General features: G+C 44.8%; 1 protein-coding gene across 2 annotated transcripts in view; it reads right to left on the minus strand.

The window, feature by feature from the left end:
* Positions 1-23,041, minus strand: part of HLF (HLF transcription factor, PAR bZIP family member) — a 60,706-nt gene that overhangs the window by 35,737 nt on the left and 1,928 nt on the right. For both annotated transcript variants that reach the window (XM_054977217.1, XM_054977216.1), the window contains exon 2: positions 21,795-22,130. In XM_054977217.1, coding sequence (XP_054833192.1) covers positions 21,795-22,130 — 336 coding nt within the window. The remainder of the gene's footprint in view (positions 1-21,794; positions 22,131-23,041) is intronic.

Below are 23,041 nucleotides of genomic sequence, written 5' to 3' on the forward strand. Positions count from 1 at the left end.
GAGAACATTCAAAACCCAAGTACGCTTTGTCACAGAGAAGTCCTGCAGGGAAATAAGAAGGAACACAGAAAGCCGTGCAAACGACAACAAGGAATAAGAACAAACTGACTTCCTGTGACATGGGCTGCGGGTGGCACGGGACTCTGCGGCATCTTTCACACAGAAGGCCAAAACAGAGAGACTGTATTGACATGTTTTTATTGCTGTATTTATATGACTGCTGCCTGTCAGATACGCCTCCAGCATATCTGCCATGTGTTATGAATTTCTTGCTGCAGAGCGTAGTGTACCTCTGAGAACATGCAGAGGGAACCTGTTTTGCTGACTGGTTGCTAGCTGCTTATCTTGCAGGTGTTTTAGTACCATTTCCTGGCCGGCCTGTGAATGTGGCCTTGAAGTTCCAGCCGAGACCTCACCAACCTCCTGAGAGTCTGAGCAGAGCTCATCCTTTCCCTCCTCCCCTCTCTTCTGGCTACCTGGCTCAGTGTGCCAAAATCCTAATTGACTTTCTTTCCCACTGGAGGGCGTGGACTTTACCCTATAATTAACCTTGCTTTGCTACCTTGCGTCACTTCAGCCAATGATCCTGCCTGACCATCTTGGTCCTGGTATTCTTCTTTAAGTAACTTTAACTCATATACCTGAGTGATGCAGTGAAGTGCTTGGGGGAAATACCTGGCAAGACCTGACATTACCAGAGTTTTAATTGTTTTTATTATATGTATTTATATGTTGTAGTCCATATAACATATATGTAGTCCATATAACATATATGTAGTCCATATATGTTATATGGACTATAAATTAAATTAAAGTAAATAAATAATGCGGAGAGCTCCAGGGTTGGGGATCCTAGCTGCTGCTTCTTTTTTTAAAAAATGTTGCTAGGCTCACACAGCCCTGCTGCTGACCAAGATCTCAGCACTTGGGGCTGGGCTTTCCGGCCTTTTTCTTAGGGTTGCCAGCCTCCAGGTGGGATAAAAAACCCCAAAAAAACAGAAGCTCCCTTGGTGAATAACAATCAGCCCAACAGTGGAAAACCACACCTAAGGGCCCCTTAGGTGTGGTTTTCCACTGCTGGATTGATAGCCTCCAGGTGGGAATTACAACTGATCTCCAGGCTACAGAAGACCGTTCCCCTGGAGAAACTCCCTTTTCTTCACAAATCTCTAGGAATTTCCCATCCCGGAGCTGGTAACCCTAATTCTCTTCCGTGCCACTTCTCCTGACCTGAGACAGCCTCAGGGGGCTCTTTCCCCCATCATAGAACCTTCTGGAACCAGATACGTGGACCAGCATGTCAGCTCCACGGGGCTGTTTCAAGTCTTAAAAATGCTCCAGGAGGAAAGACAACGTCCCCCTCCATCAAAATCAGGCCTCTCTGCGCATCGTCTGCATATGAAGTCCAAGCCTGGAACTCTCAATGCATCATCTGGTTTGACTTGAGAAATATCTGGTTTTGTGTACTGTCAAGCTGCAACCTATAAAGAATGAAATATTCAAACAGCTTTCCCGCCTCCTTCCCTGAAGGCTTCATTGACCTGGGCTGGTGAACTAACTGGACAGCACAGCAATATCGTACCCACCGACATTTTATGCCTGTTCAAATGTTTTCTTTTTCGGGCTCTTCAAGTTACCAGGCGATATCCTACTATCTGTGAGTGGAGGGGGACACGGAGTTTTCCCATATTCCCCTTTCCTTCTGCTCTTCTGACCCCTGCAATGATTATTCAAGAGGTAGCGGGATCCATGCAGAGAAACAGCTGTGAGGGGCCAGAGGCTGCGGTGAGGAGGGACATAAATCGACCCCTTTCCTCAGAAGAGCTGTGCTTGCAGGAAAGGGTTAGGGTCAGCTATTTCATCCTCGTCCTCATTCAGCGTCCCCCACCTGCTGTTCTTCCGTGTGGTTCTCCCCCCGCCCCCTCCCCCGCCCAATGCTGAGAGAATGGCTTTCCCTGGGAGCGATAAAGAGACTGCAAAAACAGAGAAATGGGAGGGGGGGCACTCCACGCACAGAGTAGTAGGATACTGTTCACCATTTTCTTTCAGGACAAAAACCCGGGTGCCAAGCTTTTGTAGAAAAATCCACCTCTGGGGCTTGTTAATGCAGGTCTCCAATAACTTGTGCGTTGCTGGGATCAAGAAAACACCCATCCATCAGATCTTTCAAATTAAACAGCCCCATTAAGGGTGTTTCCACAGTACTATTTAATTGCCACTGCTTCCCTAAAAGAATTCTGGGGACTCTATTTTGCTGCCGGTGCCAAGAATTCTGTTAGAGCTCCTTAGCTTTCCCCCTCATACAAGCACACATCCCAAGCAAGGAATGACTGTGGTGTGTAACCTTATGGTCAGTCACCAGGGATACATTTTTTTCTCTTTTATAGGCACCAAATCAAGCAAATGTGAATGCCCCGCTTTCCCCCCGTAACAAATTTTTTTATCCGCAACATAATGAAGTCTCGTGATAGGGTTTTATATGGGGGGGGGGGGGCGGGTTGCGAAGTGCTAATACAGTTAAACAGCTAATCTTATTGGCCTCACTTATTTAGATCAGTCTGTTCACTCTGCCATTCATCCATGGCCAGCCATTCACAAATTACAGTGAACATACATAAAATCCATGTACAGTGTACACTTGATTTTTCTTGACTAATTCTCATGTCACAATGCACACACGTACAGCTAAACGTGTGACTGAAATCCCACATGAATACAGGTTCTGATCTCTAGGTAGGTTCGTTTGTCAAGTTAATGCGAGTTGGCTCTTTCTTACTAACAGGTGTACACACATACATTCAAGTTGTACGTATGTTCACTGTAACATGTGAACCAGGCTCTTTCCTAAACCAGGAAGAAAAATGTGCCAAGATTTCCTAAATGTAACTGAGAGAAAATGATGGTTGTGTATAACGTCCCAGGGAGACCAGCTTGAGAGCTTCAGGTAAATTTTGCAAGTTTGAGAATGAATGGCAGGAGGTGATCATTTCTATGAATGTTTAGCCAGGTTTTGCAGTGGCGGTTAACCCTTTGCTTCCTATTCCTGTAAACTGATTATACGGGCAGTTTTCACTAATCACATCTCTTCTCTATACGATTCACGTAACAGGGAAGAAGCTTGCAATGGAGGCAAACAGCTTGAAAAAGAGCACGCAAGTATGTGTGTGTGTGAGAGGGTGAGTGGAAAGGAGAACGAGACCTCCCCTGGCAAGGCACATAATTTGAACACACTCACAGGATACCTTATGGTACAATTCCTAGCGGCATACAGGTGTGCTATTCATTGTGGTATCATCAGGTTCTGTTTCATGATATCACCGTTTGGGATGCTGCAGACACGGCTGCTAGAATTCTACACATAAAGAGGGATTTTGACTGAAGTAGTGTGATCTACAAAGTGTTGAAATGGAGGAGGGGATTAAATTAAGTTATGCAGATTATAGATCTTGTAATTGCCTAACCAGAATGAATTACGCTTAATCACATTCAGTACTTTTTGGATCATATAGTCAGTATGAGGAGAATAATGCACGTTCAATCCACTTTAGCAATTATTTACAAGTGGATTTTCCCATTTCATACAATGGTCGTTTCCGCATGCCGTAAGAAAAGCAGCTCACCCTCAGAACTATGGCAGCTTATTCTCAACCTTGCATACATGATCATTTGCCAGCCGTGTGCGTTTTGTGCTTTTTCCGGGTTTTTTTGCGCATTTTCCGAGATCGCACTTGCTCCAAAAGTTTTTTTGTTGCTGGTTCCCAGCATGTTTTTCAGCAGCATTGCCACGCATATGAACAGTATGAAGTGCTTCAGAAGAGACCCTCCACAAATCTCTACCCACTTTTTTCTGTGGCTCTTGCCCCTCCTTCTTTACAGTATTGTTCATTTCCTGACGCCTGCCTGCAACTGTTGCCACATGAACTGACCTCCCCCGCCCCATTATTTCCAGAGTTATAGCGCCATTTTGTTAAGAAATCTATACGTACACATTATCCCTTTGTTGTGCTGATGAATGGCAACTCCATGGCAAAACCCTTTTATTAGTAGTGAAAACTTTCAGTGTTACACTCGTGGGAAGCATTCTGGACATCCTAATGGCTCCCCCCCCCACTCAATTTTAATTATTTCACTAGAAAATTGCATTATAACACTAATCTTGTATTATGAACACACAGCCATGGCCACAATAGTCTAAGCAGGCAAATTATAATATTCGTTTGTGAGCGGCAACATAACGGTCCAGTATCTGCAAAGGCGCAGGTGCAGCTGGTATCCCAAAGGCTCCACCAATGGCGTTGAAATTAATTTGGTGGTTACACGCACAGCCAATCACTGCTTTTTTATGGGAGGGGAAACAGAATTCAAGGCATCGTGAACTTTTGACCAGCGTTCTAGAGCGATAGAGCATGTGCAAAAGAGAAAAAAGGGGGGGTGCTTTTCATCAATGGTTACGAAAGTGCCCGAAATCCTCTTTCTAAAAGTGTTTTTTGGTGCTATGAAGGACCGCCTCCCCATCAAACCCAAACTCCCTCACACTGAAGCAGATTTTCCCACCAAAATCTATGTTCACCTACTTTAGCTGAGCAGCCCCAAGTAGTGTATCTCTATTTGTGGTTGTAAAGTTCTTTTATGTCCCACCCTGATAAGCAGTTATAATTTTGGCTTTTTAGCCCAGCCCAGAAACTTGATTGGGGAAAAGCAGGAGCCCTCTTCTTCTGTGTGGGAAATGGCACTGGAGACTGTATAACGTTTAAAAGAAACAACTTTATTGAACAGGCAGGGATGGAATAACAACAGTCAGGAAATGAAAGTGCTGAAGTAAAATATGTTGGTTGAACAGATGACTCTTTATGTCACAGCCAAAATAATTTCCTTTAAGCTTAGCTTCTAAGTTCTTAATCCTTGATAGTGAGAGATGCTTCATTTAATATTTTGGTTACAGCAACAATCTTCACAGAGTTTCCTTTCTCAATTTAGATTTCCTGATGGTAGATCAAAACTGTTTTTTCTTTACAACAGTCCTCCTCAGAGACAAAATCCCTTTAGACATTGGGCAGGAATTAATATTCTTCTCCTAAGAAGAATTAACCCTTTTTCACTTGGCTTGAATGGGAGTCTCCACATCCTACCCAAAAACACACCCTCAGTTCTATTGTGGCTGTGTAAATGGGTTTCAGCTTGTGCCGGCTTTTATATTTGGAATTCTTATCTAGAATCCATCCTCAAGACAATGATGTTATAGTTAGGTCAAAAGATTTCTTTTCCCTCATGCCAGAGGGGAATCTGTCTGACCTTCTCTGTCAGACTCTCGCACAGATTCTACTGAACTCAAAAACTTGTCAGCAACCAACTGCCATCCGGGAAGCTGGTTCTAACCAGCCAATCAGAGAGAGGAGGGAGCAGCCTGTCAATCAAGCTCTCATTTCAAGCAACGGTTAATTCCTTCCCTTCCAGCTTTCTGGTTGCTGCACTTAGGGAACCTTATTTAAAGTGCATTTCGTCACAGGAGCATTTGGACATTCCAGTGCGAACTAAAAACCACAAAAAAAAGTGCATATCAGTGCTGCATGCGGAAGATGAGCTGTAATTGAGACGCAGCAAAACACAGCTTGAAAGCAGGGAACAGGCAGTAACCATGGACAGTGCAGAAATAGCCAGTAAAATCCAGTTGCCAAGTGCACTGAAAGTAGAATAAAAGTGCATTATTCAGCATGTGTGAAAGCAGAAATCTCTGCCAGAGTGAATAATGGGTAATTTCCCCTCTCTCCATAATTTATTAACTAATCCCTGCCACCACTCGGGCCCTGATGCACAGTCTCCTTCTACTAAATGTAGTGCTGTCGCAGTGCCTTTCATAGCGGCCTGATCTACAGCTGATATTAGGTAAGCCTGCCCCTTGCCACACTGAGAAAAGTGTTCTGTGCTGATTTTTGCACATCAAGCTGAGGCATAACAGCAGACCAAACAGGGATGTTTTTTTCCTCCCCGAGATCAGTTAATAGTTCCACTTTAAAAGGCCAGTCACAGTTCCACTTTAAAAGGCCAAGAGCCACTTGCTACTTGAAGGATGAGCAAAATAGAATCTGTCTTGGAGGATGAAAAACATCTGACTGGAAGACTATTTTTGAAGCCTACTTGCTGATTTCTGCCTGTACAGAAGTCTCTGAAATATATGGGAGCTGCACATGAATGTGCTTGTGCAAGTCCCCTATTTATTTCAATAGGACTATGCAGCAGAACAGCACTCTCTCGCCTCCAGCCTATCAGATCGTGCACATTCTGACCCAGCAATTCCCTTTCCATGCCCAGGGAATCTCTATTTTTAAAATTTGTTCAAGTATATTCCACATCTCTGTTAGATCTAAATTGCAGCCTAGCAAATCAGAGAAAAAGGGAGGAGATAGCTGGGGGGGGGGGTGATCTTCTGCGTATTTTGTCTCTCCCTGGCGCATAACATCCCAGACACCTAAGCTTTTCCATTTGGCTGGGATTTCACTATAAGGCTGGTGGTAGCAGGGATACAGACGAAGGGATATGCTTGCTTTGTTGCTGGGGGGAAAGCAACACTCTACGCAGGGCTCTGCCATGTGCCTGAAGCACATCGTTGCTCAGGCTACAAAGCACTCAAGATTTTTTTTTTAAAAAAAGAGCGCCAATACAAAAAGACAAGGCTCAAGGAAAGACCTAGCCTGCTTCAGCAAATCCACCTGGGGAGGCCAAGGTTCAGGGATCCTGCAATTCCTTGAGCCTATCCAATATGTAAGCAAGACGGCTCCACTCATGACAGACCCACAGGCCTGTTTACAACCAGGCGCCGTTAGACACTAGAAGATGGGTGATGCCATGACAGGGTCATAGCTCGGAAAGGCTATTCTGGAACAAGACGTACCACAGAGACAGACAGAAAGGAAAAACGAGCCAGGATTAAGGGATTGGCAAACCACACTGTATTGGGACTACTTTACTTAGGGTACAGAAAAATGCCGGGGTTTCCAGCTGCATAATCCAGCAACACACATGCTCAAGATACGCTATCTAGCAGCACAGCACAGCCATACTCTCAAATATTTCCATGATGTGGTGGCTGAAAAGGAAGGAAGGCCCTTGTACTTCAAGAAGATTGGCACCGGAAGGCATCTGAGGGAGGGATGGGTGGTGCTGACTAGAGATGGGCATGAACAGCAATACAAACAAAAAAAAGCCACGAACAGCCCAATCTGCTGTTCGCACATAAGCTGTTCGTGAGGCCCCATTCTGAACGAACAAGTGGTCGTCACAAGCCTCATTCATTGCTGTTCGTCAAGACAGACAGTCTGGCACCTGCAATCAATTCCCTTGGCAACTTAGGCAGGGATTGTCTGAACTCTGTCTGAACTCCTGCTGTTGCCCTGGAAACCTCAAGCTAAGCCCAATTTAGCTTGATAGGCAGGTCTTCCTTTCAAGTGTGGAGCTCCAAATTTGTTACAAGGGAGCTAAGAGCAGGGGGGAGGGGGGCTCTCAGCTCTGACTTTGCAGACAGCGGAGTGGGAGAGAAAAGTTGCTGTTGGCATTTTGATAGAGTGCATTAGAGCTTGAATTTTCTTTGTGTGTGGTGGGATAGGGATCTACCCCTTCAAGTTCCAGGGCTGCTGCCAGGCTCTGGGGCCAAGCTATTATTTATTATTGGTACCTTTCCTGGTGCCTGCTCAGGTCAGGTTTCTGGGAGTGGTGCAGTAGGGATCTTGACTTGGATGGTGGCTGGAGAAGAGCCTGCTTGCCCCCACAAACAGCCAACCACGAACAAGTTTGTGAACATGTTTGTGAGTCCCTATTCATGGATGGCAATGAACAACGAACATCATGTTTGGGTTTTTTTCCCCTGTTCGTGCCCCTCTCTAGTGCTGACAGGCCTGGTTCACCCAACAATGATGAGGCCACATTATGCCTTTAGATAGGCCTTAAAGCAGTCACCTGCACCAACACAGGTTTCTAGATAATTCTGAATAGATACAGGATGGCCATACCCGAATTGAGTGAATCAGGCCTAATCCTTCACCTACCCCCACTCTCATACCTTCTGGGGATGGCCCTTCTTCCTTCCATGGCTGCCATTCCACAGTGACAGCCCAAAAGAGCCCTGCGTACTCCTGCCCAGGCAGCTGCTGTCTGATTAGATAGTGTAAAAAGAAGTTGTGTGAAAACGCATTACCACCCACTTCTTTTTTAAGAAAGAAAGTGGAAGAAGCGTATTCACCGTTACTTTAGTTGACCAACTCCCACCTCATATGCCACAATTATCGTTCTGGTCTTTATGAGAGCCACTGTAAACAGGCCTCAGGTGCAGTGCGACACTTTAAATCTGTTTACACGCCGTGTTTCCCATCATCCATCCCATGACATATTCTTCGTGTCATATGTTAACCTTTCCAACAAACCAGGCCAATTTGTGAAGGCTTACAAAATAGTCTTGGTTCTCTGTGTGGCACTCAGGTAGCCATTTTGCCTCAACAGTTAGGTGCTGCAAACCAATGAGGTAACAATTTTAAAACAATAATTGCAGGCCCCATTTTCAGTAAAGTTATGTAAGATCTCTCAGAATTTTCTGAGAAAAAAACAGTTAACTCTATACAGCAGCATTTTTGAGGTGTTCTTTTTCAAGAAATGCTTTCCACGTTAACTGTGTTCTAGGGAACAGGGCACTGACCATGCACGTGAGGGCTCTTTTTGTGCCATGTATGAAAACTATGGCTTCAGTTTAAAGAAGGAAAAACAAAATGGAGGGGCCCTGAGCTCTTTGAAGATAAGGTAGGATAAAATAAGATAGACAGGAAGCCTCAAATTTGGTAAAATTGTGAAGTAAAAAACGCAAGTTAAGAAGCAGAGGTACACATGTCTCTAAGGCAGGCTTGGGGCCGGGATATCTAGAGGACCCCCCATATATTCCTGCTCATCCCCTGAGATCAAAATCTGACACCCTGCTGTGCTGCCCCTCCTTTCTCAAAGGCAAGGCATGCAACAACCGGGAACGAGGCCTCTTTGGCATCCAAACTCTGGAGTGCCCCCCCTTGGTCCTCACCCAGCGCTGGATTCTCTATTTTCTCGGTGTCAACGGAGTCCTATTTATTCTCTCAAGCTTTTAGGAGAGACCTCTCTTTTAATCCTCCCCCTTCCCTGACACTTTGGATGATTATTTTATCTGTTTTATCAGCTACTTTTAATCTGGATTTTCCCAATTTAAATCTGGATTTTAATTCTGCTGACTGCTGCTAGTTTTCGGTACTTGATTAATTTAATTTTCCTTAAGCCACTGTTAGTCGCTCCCTCCACCCCTGTCCTTTCTTTTTAGTTTTTGTAAATGATTTTAATTGTTTTGATATTTGTTAGCACCCAAGGAACTAATTTTCTAGTTGAGATGAATATTTGAAATAAATGATACTATATAATTAACCTCTTCACCTGCTTTCTAAAGGCAAGGAGAAACTACATTGGGATTTAGTAGTAACAATTAATGTTCTCCTGATCATAACTAGGGGTGTGCAAGAAAAAAAAATCAGATTTCCCGCTTCTGAATTTCCCAAGCAGGAAAAAAGTCGGAAATAAGCAATTTCTGAAGTGGTAAGCCACTTTGGAAATTGCTTATTGACCCGCTTCGGTATGCTCCGTAAAGATTTGGAGCACACCGAAAAGATTTTAAACTTCCAGCCCAGCCACTTACTTCACCCAATGAAATAAGCATGAAATAAGCAGTGGGGCGGGAAGTTTTTGCAAGCAACTAGAAAGTGTAGGTTACACTCCTACCCCCGATCACTTGGCCCACTGCTGGAACAGCCAGGAGGAAATCCCCCAACCCCTTCTGTAGTGGTCAAAGGAGGTGATGGGGCTCTAGGCATCAGCCTGCAGCCCTGCTGCAGAGCGCTCCCTTGGCCCGCTGCACAAGGGGCCAGGGAATCACCCAATCCTTCCGCAGCACCACAGAAAGGGGCATTTAAACCCCTTGATCCTACCTAGCTTCGGGAGTCTTTGATTCGGAGTTTCCGAAACAGATCCGACAAGCTGGGGCCGAGTCTGAAATCCCGAATCTTTCCGAATGTGGGTATTTTTCTCAAATCAGAAACCTGAATTGCACACCCCTAATCCTAACTTCAAAACAGTATTATCAAACACAAACGCAACCTGAACACTAATGCACCACACACTTTCTGTTTGGTTTCTGATATGTCTTCCCTGTTACTCTGAGAATAGCTGGCAGATAGTGTAAAGGCTGTGTGTATCTATTCCCACCCATGATGGCATGCACACCTATGGTTCAACTGGTGCATGTAATTCCACAAGGATAATAAAAAAGGTGCCATTCTGAGACACAATACTTCCAGTTAAGGCATGCTGAGTTTGCAAAAGAATAACACTCCTCCCATACATTTATATGATACATTTGTTTTCGGTTCTCCCATAATTAATTTAGAGGGTTCTTGGAGATTCCAAGTAACCCCTCACGCCAGTAGTAGACCAAATCTGCTTCATACATAGGGTTATCAGTCCCTCAGTGGGAGTGGGGGATCCCCCATTTCCAGCCTCCACCCTCCCAAACCTGGCTTACCGGGGGGGGGGGGGTGTGTGTAATGGGAAGAGGCCTAGAAATCTTGCAGTGTGCTCCAGAGCACTTCCTAGTTGCGCCGGGAATGATGTCATTCCTGGTGTGACACAGAAGCAATGAGTCATGCGCAGGGCTGATTTGATAAAAATCAACCCTCAATCTAGTGTAAGATAAGTCTGCCTGCCTGCCTGCCCCCCCCCCCACAGCCCTCTGTCCCCTGTTTTCAAGCCATGAGGGTCTGGCAACCCTAATCATACGTGTATGCAGCACATGAAGCATCCTTAGACCGAGTTACATCAGGGTTCTGTCAAAGTCACTACTGTCTACTCTGACTGGCAACAGCTCTCCTGAGTCGCAAGCAGATGTCTTCCACATTACTGACTACTTGATCCTGAGAGACACTGAGAACTGAACCTCACACCTTCCACAACTGAGCCACAGCTCTTTCCTGACTTCGAAAGCAAAGCTCTGTTACGAACATTCATACCTTTTCCTGGGCCCCACACTGCCTCTACAGTGATTACAAAATACATCATCCAAACAACAAATTTTGAGTTCTGTCCTTCTTCTTGCACAAAATTTCCAGAGCTTAACTGAAAGCCGGCATGAAGCTCAAAAACTCATGAAAGAAGTTCCAAACAGAACACAAGTAACTCATAGAATCATAGAGTTGGAAGGGGCCATACAGACCATCTAGTCCAACCCCCTGCAGGATCAGCCTAAGGCATCTCTGACAAGATCAGCCTAAAGCATCTCTGACAACTCCGTAACAGACTGACTGTAACCCATTTAGAATTCAATAAAAACATAACTTACTCCAGTGGGACACCAGCACAGCTAAAAGAAGGGGGCAGACCTAAGGTCTACAGAGGAAATGGCACTCCAGAAAGCTGCCTCAGGAAATATGCTCTTGACAGATGATGAGCAGGGCCTTTTCTTCATAGCCCCCCAGAGAATCATGAGGGACTCCTTTGCCCACAAGACAGCTTGCCTGTTACATGCAATTTTCTCCTGTCAGTCACAGAGAAGCTCAGGAAACCTCGGGGCGGGGGGGGGGGGGGAGTCACTTTTTCAACTATGCAGAGGAAGATAGTTCAGAATTTATAGATCCCAAATGGCATTTGAGCCGGCCTCTCAGAAAAGTCAATCTGCTCATTAAACCAAACAAGGTGCCTGGATTTGGCGCTGCAGCACTTCAAACCGCAGGTGGAAAACGACATTTTCCAATGTTTCCCCACACAGAAGAACCCTGTCTCTGTACTAAACGGTTGCATCAGTGAATAAAGTTTAAACACACCCCAACCCCTTCCAGGTTCTGCAAACAGGAATTTGAGTTTTTCACATGCAACTATTTTTTTTTAATGCGAGGAACATTCAACCCTATGATGCAACACTGAAAGCGGTATTGTCCATAACCTATATATAAACAGCAACATGATAGGGTAGAGTCCAAAGGTGGTAAAATGGACTCTATTGCTTCAGATTTCTGGCTAGGGGATCATATTTTATGCCTCTATAGGTATAATAATAACAACACTTGATTTATATACCACCCTTCAGGACAACTTAACACCCACTCAAGAGCGGTTTACAAAGTATGCTATTATTATTCCCACAACGGAAATAACTGAAATAGTAGCAAACTTTCTTTACAGTGCTATGGCTATTTGCCCTGACAAGTAATATCCTATACTGGTTTTGCTACACTGTTGTCCTATTCCTATCTGTAATTTTTATCTTACTCTGTATGGACTCATTTCTGTATTTAAAATTTTATATTATATATATGCCAATAAAGTCTTGCTTGCTTGATTATCCCCACAACAATCATCCTGTGAGGTGGGTGGGGTTGAGAGAGCTCTGAGAGAGCTGTGAGTGACCCAAGGTCACCCAGCTGCTTTCAAGAGGAGGAGGGGGAATCAAACCCGGCTCTTCAGATTAGAGTCCTGCCACTCTTAACCACTACCAAAAACTGAGAGGGAAACCTCCTATTAGTCAACCCAAGTATAGAGAGCTAAAGCTCAAGGAGGCACAGAAAGAGGTTACAATTGAATTGCCTGATAACAATAGACAATTTTATGTAACAGTGAAATAAACCAGAATAATCAAAGTCCCATTCACAAAATTATCATGTGTTTTCTTATTGATGTATTGTCGAAGGCTTTCACGGCCGGAGAACGATGGTTGTTGGGGGTTTTCCGGTTGTTGGGGGTTTTCCGGGGGTCTTTTGGTGCTACACCTCTGAAGATGCCAGCCACAGCTGCTGGCGAAACGTCAGGAACTACAATGCCAAGACCACGGCAATACAGCCCGGAAAACCCCCAACAACCATGTTTTCTTATTTCTTTTTCAAGGTTGCCTGTCACGGAGCGCACACAGTCTTTCAATCGGTAGTTTGTGGAAGCCGCTTGTTCCCCTGAGAAAAGGGAAGCACAGAGGCGGCATTTCCAACCAGATGGCTACGCGCTTAGCCAGCCCTGTCTCCTTTGGCTCGTTTCGAGAACTGTCTTCTTCCGGCCAATATTTAATTCTCCTCAATAAACAGTGTTTCAAACTTCCGTCTCCAGTGTAGTCAAAATCAGACTCTAGGAACATACCAAACTAGTTATGTTCCTAGGCAGGGCTATTCAGAAAGTCCCATTTTTTAAAATTATTATTTTACTTCATTTACGCCCTGCCTTTCTCAATGGGAATCCAAAGTGGCTTACAACATTCTCCCCTTCTCTAGTTTATCCCCACAACTACCCTGTGATGTAGGTTACACTGCAAATGTGTGACTGGCTCAAGGTCACCCAGCGGAGAGGAGATTTGAACCTGGGGCTCCCAGAACCCAGCCCAGCTCCCTAAGCACTACATCGCAATGCCTCACTCTCAGGAAACTGTCTTAGGATCAAGGCCTGCCTATGTAAAGTAACTCCAGCGACCCAAACAGTCCAGCTTAGCCCAAGCCTGTCAGAGTCTGGGAGCTAAACTGCGTTAGCCATGTGGGGGTAGAGCACAGTCAAGGACTGCAACACCCACTTGCAACCATTAGAACACCTCAGGATGCGACCAGGTCATTCTGCTGTGTTTGCCAACCAGGTCTTAGTCTACCGTATTTTTCCGTATCTTGTGTGGAACGGCTGAAGGATCTGGACTTCAGGCCAATCCACGTAATGACGGAGGGTGCGGCAGACCAGGTTATTTTCCCCTTTGGGTTGCGAACTGATCCTAAGGTTTAGGTGCTCTCATAGGTCTGCCATGGATTTAGGATGAATCTGGACACGCTACATGCAAACCTTGCAAAACCAGCGAATCCACCATGCCTTTGGATCTCAGTCACAACATTTGAAGAAACAAATATTACGAAAATAAACTTCTTTTTGTCCAGCTTGCTGACTCGCAGTCTCTAGTTTTCAAAATTATTTCTCACATCCATGAAAGCCTGAAACTTGTTCAGAGCAAGCAAAGAGTCTCTAAATTCTGAGAAGGAACTACAGTTCAAGTGCTCCAACTGACCCGTGTTTTTCAATCCCGGCATCCAGAAATCTTTAGAAATAGACTTGATTCTTGACGTTTCCTCTGAAATCCAGGTTACTTGCACTACTAGTAACTTGTTCTGGAATTCTTTTTTTTTTTTAAGCGACAACATGGTAGAGCAGTTGGGACTGAGATCAGGGAGCCCCGGGTCCAATCCTCACTTGGACACGAAATTCACACGGCGACCCTGGCCCAATCACTCTCTTGTGGGGCTCAGCCTGCCTCACAGGTTTGCTGTGGGCATACAACAGAGGTGGGGAGATCCCTACAGATTCAAGGAAGGGTGGGATTCACGCTAGATCCAGGCGTGCTTGGTTTCTTTCTTTTTTTAACAAAAGATCAGCTCACGTTCGGTTCCGTCAGGCTCTCCAAAAACCTTTGCCTTCAAAACCCCAGTAAAGGTCTCCATAAGCCAGGTGTGACTGATGGCCCTTTCCACCACCACCACCACCACCACCAGGGCTGGCACAACGGACCCCGCGGCAATAAACTAGGGAATGCATGACACCCACCCCCACTGTGAGTTCGAGTCTGAGACAGCATCACAGCGACTGTTTGTACATGCCTGCCTCAATTCTGTCAAGAGACTCCTCCACGGCCCTCAGCAGAAACCCATTTGGTTCAATTTGGTGGAGTGGTTAACAGCGCAGGACTCTAACCAAAAGAACCTGGTTTGATTCCCCACTCCTCCACCTGAAGCCAGCTGGGTGACCTTGGGTCAGTCACAGCTCTCTCAGAGCTCTCTCAGCCCCACCCACCTCACAGGGTGATTGTTGTTGTGGGGATAACAACCACATACATACTTTGTAAACTGCTCTGAGTGGGCATTAAGTTGTCCTGAAGGGTGGTATATAAATTGAATGTTGTTGTTGTTATTCTATTCTGACAGGCTTTGATCCACAGGCATTAGATTGTTTTTAAAGGATTTCATTTTCTAAGCATTCGTCTTCAAGAGAAGTGATAACAAAATCACACGAGACAAGTCTCCAAGGACAGCAAACAGGCTGCAATGCATGGGCTTCAGCAAACAGAGGTATAATTATCACTATGACATCACAGTTTTGCTAGCAGCACAGCCAAGGGACCTACTCGTTCCCCAGACCGGCACAACTCTCAGCAACTATAACTTCTCAACCGTCTTTTACTCTAATCTGGTCACGAAGCACTCAAGAGATATCCCCGTCCCCTACCCTACAAACGCTGAGCTCGTATCTCTCAGGACCGATTCAAACATTATGGATTACACAGGGCAGAGCTGAGGCCTCACCCGACACAGCAGTCGGGCGTCAGTTGCAGGAAAACGCATCAAACTTTGTTGCCATTCAGGCCACCTGCACTTCAAAATGCACATTTTGCTTTCAGAAGCTCCTTGAAACAATCTGTTGCTTCTACAAATCTTAAAAAATATTTTTTTAAAACACAAATTACTACACTTCTTTATGACGGATGAACCATTAGTGACTTCAAAATTGGGATTTCTGACCTTCTAATCAAAACAGGTATTTTTGTGATAACCCAGATCTTTCTACTTACTCAAATTACTATGCTTCGAAAAGGGGGATTTCATGCACTGTATTCTCTGCTCTGATCAAGGACCACTCTGAACTCACCATTTCAGTAGGACTATCTTTAAGCATTTAAATTTCCTACAGAAGCTAAATAAGAGGTACTGAGGCTGAAGCTTTCTTGTACTTAGCAGTAAGGGCCAATGTGTGATCTATACTCAAAAATGAGCGGATGGAACTGGGGTGGGAGGGTGGCAGTACAGATGAGAGCCACGATACCGAGGAAAGCTTTAACTTTTCCTCCTTCCTCTCTGTTTACATGCTCTTTCTCCATTAGGAACGGTCCAGTCTGCTTAGTAAACAGGCCATACTAGTTTGGGGAAAGGATTTTTGATGACAAAACTGGATTAGAGGGGGGAGGGAAGTGTCCATTCTTCCCCAGGCCCCTGGGTCTGATTCGCATTAAGACCTGCTGAGGCTGCTTTTTAGGAACAAATAACGATTCCTGGGAAAACCCTACAGCCCTTCCTTATAACTCCAGCTATTCAGGGCTAATTGGGGGGGGGCACTCACTGGGGAAGGGGAGTCACTCTGTATATGCTTGGAAGTAACATTTCTTAATATTACTCCCATACAATCTAAATAATATTCCTGAAGAAATTAAAGACCAGGTAAGGAACAGATTTGCAATATTAAGTTTAATTGATCGTGAGCCAGAAGAACTATGGGCTGAAACTAGAGATATTATCAAGGAAGAATGCACAAAGACTATTCCTGTAGCCAAAAGGACAGAGAAGCCTAAATGGGTGACTGAGGAAACTTAAAATTGCTAAAGACAGATGAGAAGCAAAAGCAAAGGGTGTCAGAAATAGAGTCAGAATTCTAAATGCAGCTTTTCAGCAACTTGCATGGAAAGACAAGGAAATCTATTATAATAACCAGTGCAGAGAAATAGGACAAAAGGAAGAACAAGAGATCTGTTCCAAAAGATCTGGGAAATCAAAGAGAAATTCAAGCCATGGCTTGGGAGGCTGAAAGATCAACATGGAACTACAGTATCTGATCAGGACAAAATAAAGACGGAAACAATACACTGAAGAACTAAACAGAAGAGATGGAAGAATGACAGATACTTTTGATGAAGAATCTTTTGATGAAGAGCCGGAAATCCTAGAAAGTGAAGTAAAAGCTGCACTATAGCAATTGGGAGAAACAAAGCACTTAGAGTAGATGGAGTATCAATAGAGCTATTTCAAGCCACAGAAAAGGAGTCCATCAGAATCTTAACAAGAATCTGTCAACAAATATGGAAAACAAAACAATGGCCCACCAACTGGAAACGCTCAGTCTACATTCCAATTTCAAAGAAAGGGATGCCAAAGAGTGCAGCAACTATCAGACCATTGCACTAATTTCCCATGCAAGCAAAGTGATGCTCAAAATTATACAGCAAAGACTCTTACCATATATGGAACGAGAAATGCCAGATGTTCAAGCTGGATTCAGAAATGGAAAAGGCACCAGAGATCACACTGCAAATTTACAACGGCTAATGGAACATACCAGAGAATTTAAGAAGAAAATCAGCCTGTGTTTTACAGATTACAGCAAAGCTTTTGACTGTGTGGATCATGAAAAGCTATGGAGAGTCTTAAAAGAAATGGGGGTGCCACAACATCTGATTGTTCTGATGCGCAACCTGTATTGTGGATAAGGGGCTACTGTCAGGACAGAATATGGAGGGAAAGAATGGTTTCCAACTGGCAGGGGTGTCAGACAAGGATGCATATTATCTCCCTACTTATTCAACCGCTATGCAGAGCGTATCATAAGGAAAGTTGGATTAGATCTAGAAGAAAGTGGAGTGAAAATTGGTGGAAAGAACATTAACAAGTTGAGATATGCAGAAGATACCATGTTACTGGCAGAAAATAGTGAAGAATTGAAACGACTAATGATGAAGGTTAAGGGAGAAAGCCCCAAAGCAGGATTACAGCTCAAACATCAAGAAGACAAAAGTAATGACTACTGAGGAGTTACACAATTTTAAAGCCAACAATGAGGAAACTGAAATTGTTCAAGATTTTCTATTCCTTGGCTCAATCATAAACCAAAAGAAAGACTTCAACCAAGAAATCAGAAGGAGATTTAGACTTGGAAGAGCAGTTGTGAGGGAGCTAGATAAGATCCTTAAAGATAAAGATGTCTCTCTGGGAACCAAGATCAAGATAATCCAAACTATGGTATTTCTCATTACTATGTATGGGTGTGAAAGTTGGACAGTGATGAAGAAACGTGAATTTAATGGAAAGCTGACAGGAAGAAAATTGATTCATTTGAAATGTGGTGCTGGAGGAGAGTTTTGTGGATACCATGGACAGCCAAAAAAACAAATAAGTGGGCACTGGATCAAATCAAGCCGGAATTCTCCTTAGAAACTAAAAAGACAAGACTAAGGCTATCGTACTTTAGTCACATCATGAAATGACAAGATTCTCTGGAAAAGTCAATAATGCTAGGAAAAGTGGAAGACCTAAATGATAATGATCGGTTGTTTTGGAGGTCTTTCCTTCATAGGGTTGCCATAGGTTGGAGATGACTTGATGGCACATCACCCCCCCCCATGTGTTGCAGATCTAAATTGAAAATAATCTATTGGACTAAGGCATTATTATTAAGTATCATAGGAATCCAACAAACATGAAGAATTACCCCACAATCTAGACAGTTTCTGCAATGAAAAAGGTTATAAAAGCATTTAAAATCTGTGCCGTGCTATAAACAACTTGGGGAAGGGGTGGGGAGGCCCCACTACAATAAACTGAGTGTGTAAACCACACAGCCAGTTAACCTGTAACAGAGTGTGCAAATTAATTTTGTCAGGTGATCGTTAAAAGTTGGCTGCCTTCCATGGCCTCCGAAAAGGGAGCAGGGAAGGATTAGGATGCCTCCTAATCGTTTTCACTCCTCCAGCACATGTCTGTGCATGTGGTACACGCAAGAGCCAATCCAAACAAATAGAAGGCACATGGTACAATCCTCCAAGAAACCGCACCACCTGAAAGTGCACACGAAGGACTGCTTATTCGAAAGAGCCCCCTGCGTCACAGCACCGCTGCACGTCACAAGCTGGTGCATCAGACAAGGCAAGCCCTTTTTTTCTCAAACGTGTCAGCTTTCCGTATGAAAGGAACATTTGATAGGGGAGTGCTTGGGAGACGACAGGCTGCATGGAGGGGGCATAAGGAGGGGCTGCATGGAGGACTCTGCCACGTGTCACCTCTGCTTGAATTGGCTCTCAAACAACGGGGACAGAAATCTGGTACATATCCATAAGCACATGGAAATGGCTTAAAACGCTTCTTTAAGAAAGACTTTTATTTTACTTCTCCCAGTCGAGATTCCCAACTTGGTGTTTGCCTTATAATTTTGAGCACGGGAGAATCCGAAAGGAGGAAGGGGGTGCTTAACCCATGGGTTCTCCCCTGCAGAAGGCAACCCACTCCCCAAATGCATACACAGCTAGCCTGCGAGTCCAGGAATAAGCCCGGCTTGGGTGAGGCAGGGGGAGAGTTGAATGGCCTCGGGAAGACAGGCACAGAGGAGAGTCCGTGGATACCAGACGCCGAAGCTCCCTGCCCCATTCACCGATTCCATGTTACAAGGGCCCCGCCCGCCCACCCATGTTCACACTGCCTTGGCAAATTTAGGTCTGAGAACAGAAATCTACCCCAAATAACATGCAGCTCAGCCTCAGAAGCCCGTAGTATTCTACTTCAAATGTTACAATTGTTAAGAATGCTTCTAAAACGAATACCTCCGAAAATACAACCTATGCACGTCATGGCTCTTTGCTGTGATGTGCATTCAAAGGATAATACAAGAAGTCACTGTGTAATATGTCAACAACAAAAAAACCCTTTTCAGCCAAATAAATTTAAACAGCAACTGTCAAAAAAGGCAAAGAAGTGACTTAGCTCTAATTCACACGCTCACGTTCACGTTTCTTGAGTGATCACTGCTGGATGACTCCTAGCATGTGTGAACCGTCACCCCTGAGAGGTGCTCCGTTTCAATGGACTTCAGCAGATTTGTGCTGTGATGGTCCATTCATAACAACTAATTATGAAGTATTTACATTTGTGCAATGTGCAAACCCCCCCAGTTTGTGACAGAAAGGCCAGTTCATAGCTTTTGTATCTGAACTGGGAAGAAACACAAGTTTTACAGAGTGGGGTGGAAGGATTTCACACCATTCTTCTCTTCTGTCCCAGCACCGGCTTTTCTGTTTATTTATTTTGTCTTTTTATCTGATGGTTTCTGACAATAGTCTTTCATGTTCCCAGCACGGCTGGCCATCCCGGGACAGCAGAGGGGGGGAGGGGTTTCCTGCTCTTGAGAACCACTTCTGGTTTTCACATACGCATGACGAGCCAAAATAAACTCCAGCAAGAGTGAACTATATTTTATCTGATTTCTAGTGCAATCTTGACAGAGGGGTACAATTCTAAGTACAATGAAGTTAATGGATTTTAAAAAGGTGCAACTCTTCTGCCAATCTACACCATTTCCCTAATTCTAAAGCGAAAGACATCAAAATATCATCACCTCAGTGGACAAGATGTCCATGGCCTTTTGGGGGCTATCAGGTGTATCGTTGAAGTTAAAAATGTTCCAGTCTGTTTCCCCATTATATTATATTCCGTTTCACAATCTCACGGGAGAACATCGTCTCTCGTTGCCAACGTAGTGCGCTGAGCTCACAAACGTTTTAAAGCAATCGCATGAACACCCCCATGCAGAAATGCCAGGTGGGGGGGACTACAGTTTTCCCTTGGTGTTTCTATACACAGGTTTATATTCGGGGACGTCCCGTTTGCAGATATGATTCCAGAAAGTTTCTGCAGATGGCTAATTCCCAAAGAATAATTCCAGGTGCAGACTCTCAAGTGAGAGCTCTGAAGTCCACACGAAGCTGGCTTTCTCTGCAATCCCATGTTCCCAAAGGTGCCTTTGCTAAGACAACACAAAATGCTGGACTGGAAGAAGGAGAAGCAGCAGGTGGGAGGGTGATTCAGCCCTTCTGTGTCCATCAATTCTCCCCTTGACAAATCAAATCCCCCCCCCTGCGCCCTGTTCTAGTTACAGAGGCTTGTTGCAAAAAACCAAACACCTTTGGGAATGGGGGCCCTGGCCAGGGAGACTCTACAGATGGGAGGGGGGGTGCTTTACCCTTACACTGCCTGCTGCTGTTCCCCTGCTCATGTCCCCCCTTCTTACACTATGTTATTTTGCAAGTGAAATGCATGTTTGGGAATACGTTTCCAAAGCAAGCATGTAGGAAATCACCCTCAAATCCACAAGCCAAGAAGCTTCCATCATAAATGCTGTTGGATTTTGAAGTCCAGGCTGCTGACCCTCTGTAATCCACCGTAGTGACAATAGAGGCCTGATCCTCGTTGTAACTGCTAAAATGAACTCTTGCTGATGTATGTACAACCACAACCTCACATTATAAAACCCGTGTATGGAAGGTATTTGGTTTGCTTTTAGCTACATTCATGAACTCGTTCCTGCAATGAAGAGCTCATCATTCAAAACAAGCACGTCGTTCTCAAATTTCATCAACAAGCACCTGTGTTTGTTACCAGTAACAAACCAGTAACAAGGTACTGACTTCCTCTGTTTGGAATAAATTCTTGAAACAGAAAATACTCACGGGGATTTGTGAAATTCTAGCAAAATCCAAGGGAAAAAAAGACCACGACTGTGATCTGAACGACAGGGGCAAAATCATACACTGCCGACAGTGATGTGGGAGTCACTTATCATACCACTGTGGCAATAATGAGATCCAGGAACCCTGTGGGCGGAAGTGGAGCCGCTGACATGCAACTCCTGGCCTTGCCTGATTTGGGACGGTGACTTTTGAAAGGTGATGGCTCACACAATCCCTGGATGACAAGGTTACCAGGACAAAAGCCACCGGGATGGGGATCCCCTTGTTTGTGCTAGTAACATGTGAGAACGGTTCCAGCCTAATCGACGGGGCTTACTTCAAAGTGCTCCGGGGTCAGGATGCAAGGAAGCCCACCCCTACGGCCTGCTGGCTTGACGTGCGAGTTACTGCTACTGGGTGCCCCAGCTACGATACGTCTGTTTGCTTGACTATAACGGCGCGGGCAGGGCAGAATTACCTGGCCTGACTGGACTCTGCATGCAGTTTTGAGAGACCAGGGTGGAGTGGACTGACGTGGATGCTCTGCTGCTGAGGTCCACGACAGAAGGTGCAGCGGAGGTAGCTGGCTGGAGGGCTGGCTGGTGGGGGCCGTGGTCCTGCTGAGCGGGGCTGGGGGGGATGCCGTTCTCGGAGAGGAACTCCTCCAGGTCCATGTATTCCAACTGGAAAGTGTCACCATCGTACGGAAGTGTTTTGTCCCATAACGTGGGACCCAAGAAAGCCGACTGTGGGACAGTGCCCCCGCTGCCGTCATCGTCCAGCTTTTTCTCTTTGCCTTTTTCTTTACAAAATGCTATAAGCACACACACAAAAAGAAGGGGGGGGTCAATATACTCCGCAAAAGATTTGCTGACTTTTTCCTGCTATGAAAAACTGAGAACAATACACTATTACTCTGTGTCCGTCTCTCCCTTTGCTACAGAACGATAACCACAACAGAGGGTCTGGCCAAATCTTTAACTCACAGAATCTATTCACGGTTTTCACCTGTTTTTAATTAGGCATCCCACCAGCATTCTTGCCTGCAATCAAAAGCAAGCTCCAAACACTACTCTAAGAGTTCTTCATAGCGGAAGGCAGAAGGAAAAACAGCGAGCTCCCTATAGGAGCACAATCCACTGGGAAGGTGCCTTGCACAATCCTCTGGCAATGAACCAGCCGGTGCGAGACCACGTTACCATTCCCGCACTGTCTCCATTCATTCCAATGGGGTCTGAACAGAGGAACATTTGGGTGAGTTATCTTCAAAACTCCACACAGCTGAGTTTGTAAAGTTTGGCCCCTTTAAAAAAAAAAAGTTGCCAGGACTTGAAGAACTAGAACTTAACCTGGAATGTTTGCTCTTTAACAATTACAGGAACTGGCTCCCAATATGAAGAGTTATCGTTTCTAATGGCAGAAAAAGTAATACGCAAATGTCATAATTCCTCAGATTTTTTAAAAACTGAAATATAGTCTGGAGAGCTCCATTTCTACCTGAATAAATGAGATCCTTTCCACCCACCAGAAATTTTCAAGGAAAAAGCGTCCAGCTACGTCCAGCTACTGTTTGCTCCATAATACCTGCATCTTCCCCCACAGGGGAATTTCAGAATGGGAAAAACACACTGGGGGGACGGGGACAAATAGCCCCTTTTGTCTACTACTGCAAGTAATTTCATAGCTTTATTGTAGCAGAAACTTTCCATCATCAAGCCCATGCAA

Source organism: Eublepharis macularius, chromosome 4 (genome assembly GCF_028583425.1).
Source record: "Eublepharis macularius isolate TG4126 chromosome 4, MPM_Emac_v1.0, whole genome shotgun sequence".
Lineage (NCBI taxonomy): Eukaryota > Metazoa > Chordata > Lepidosauria > Squamata > Eublepharidae > Eublepharis > Eublepharis macularius.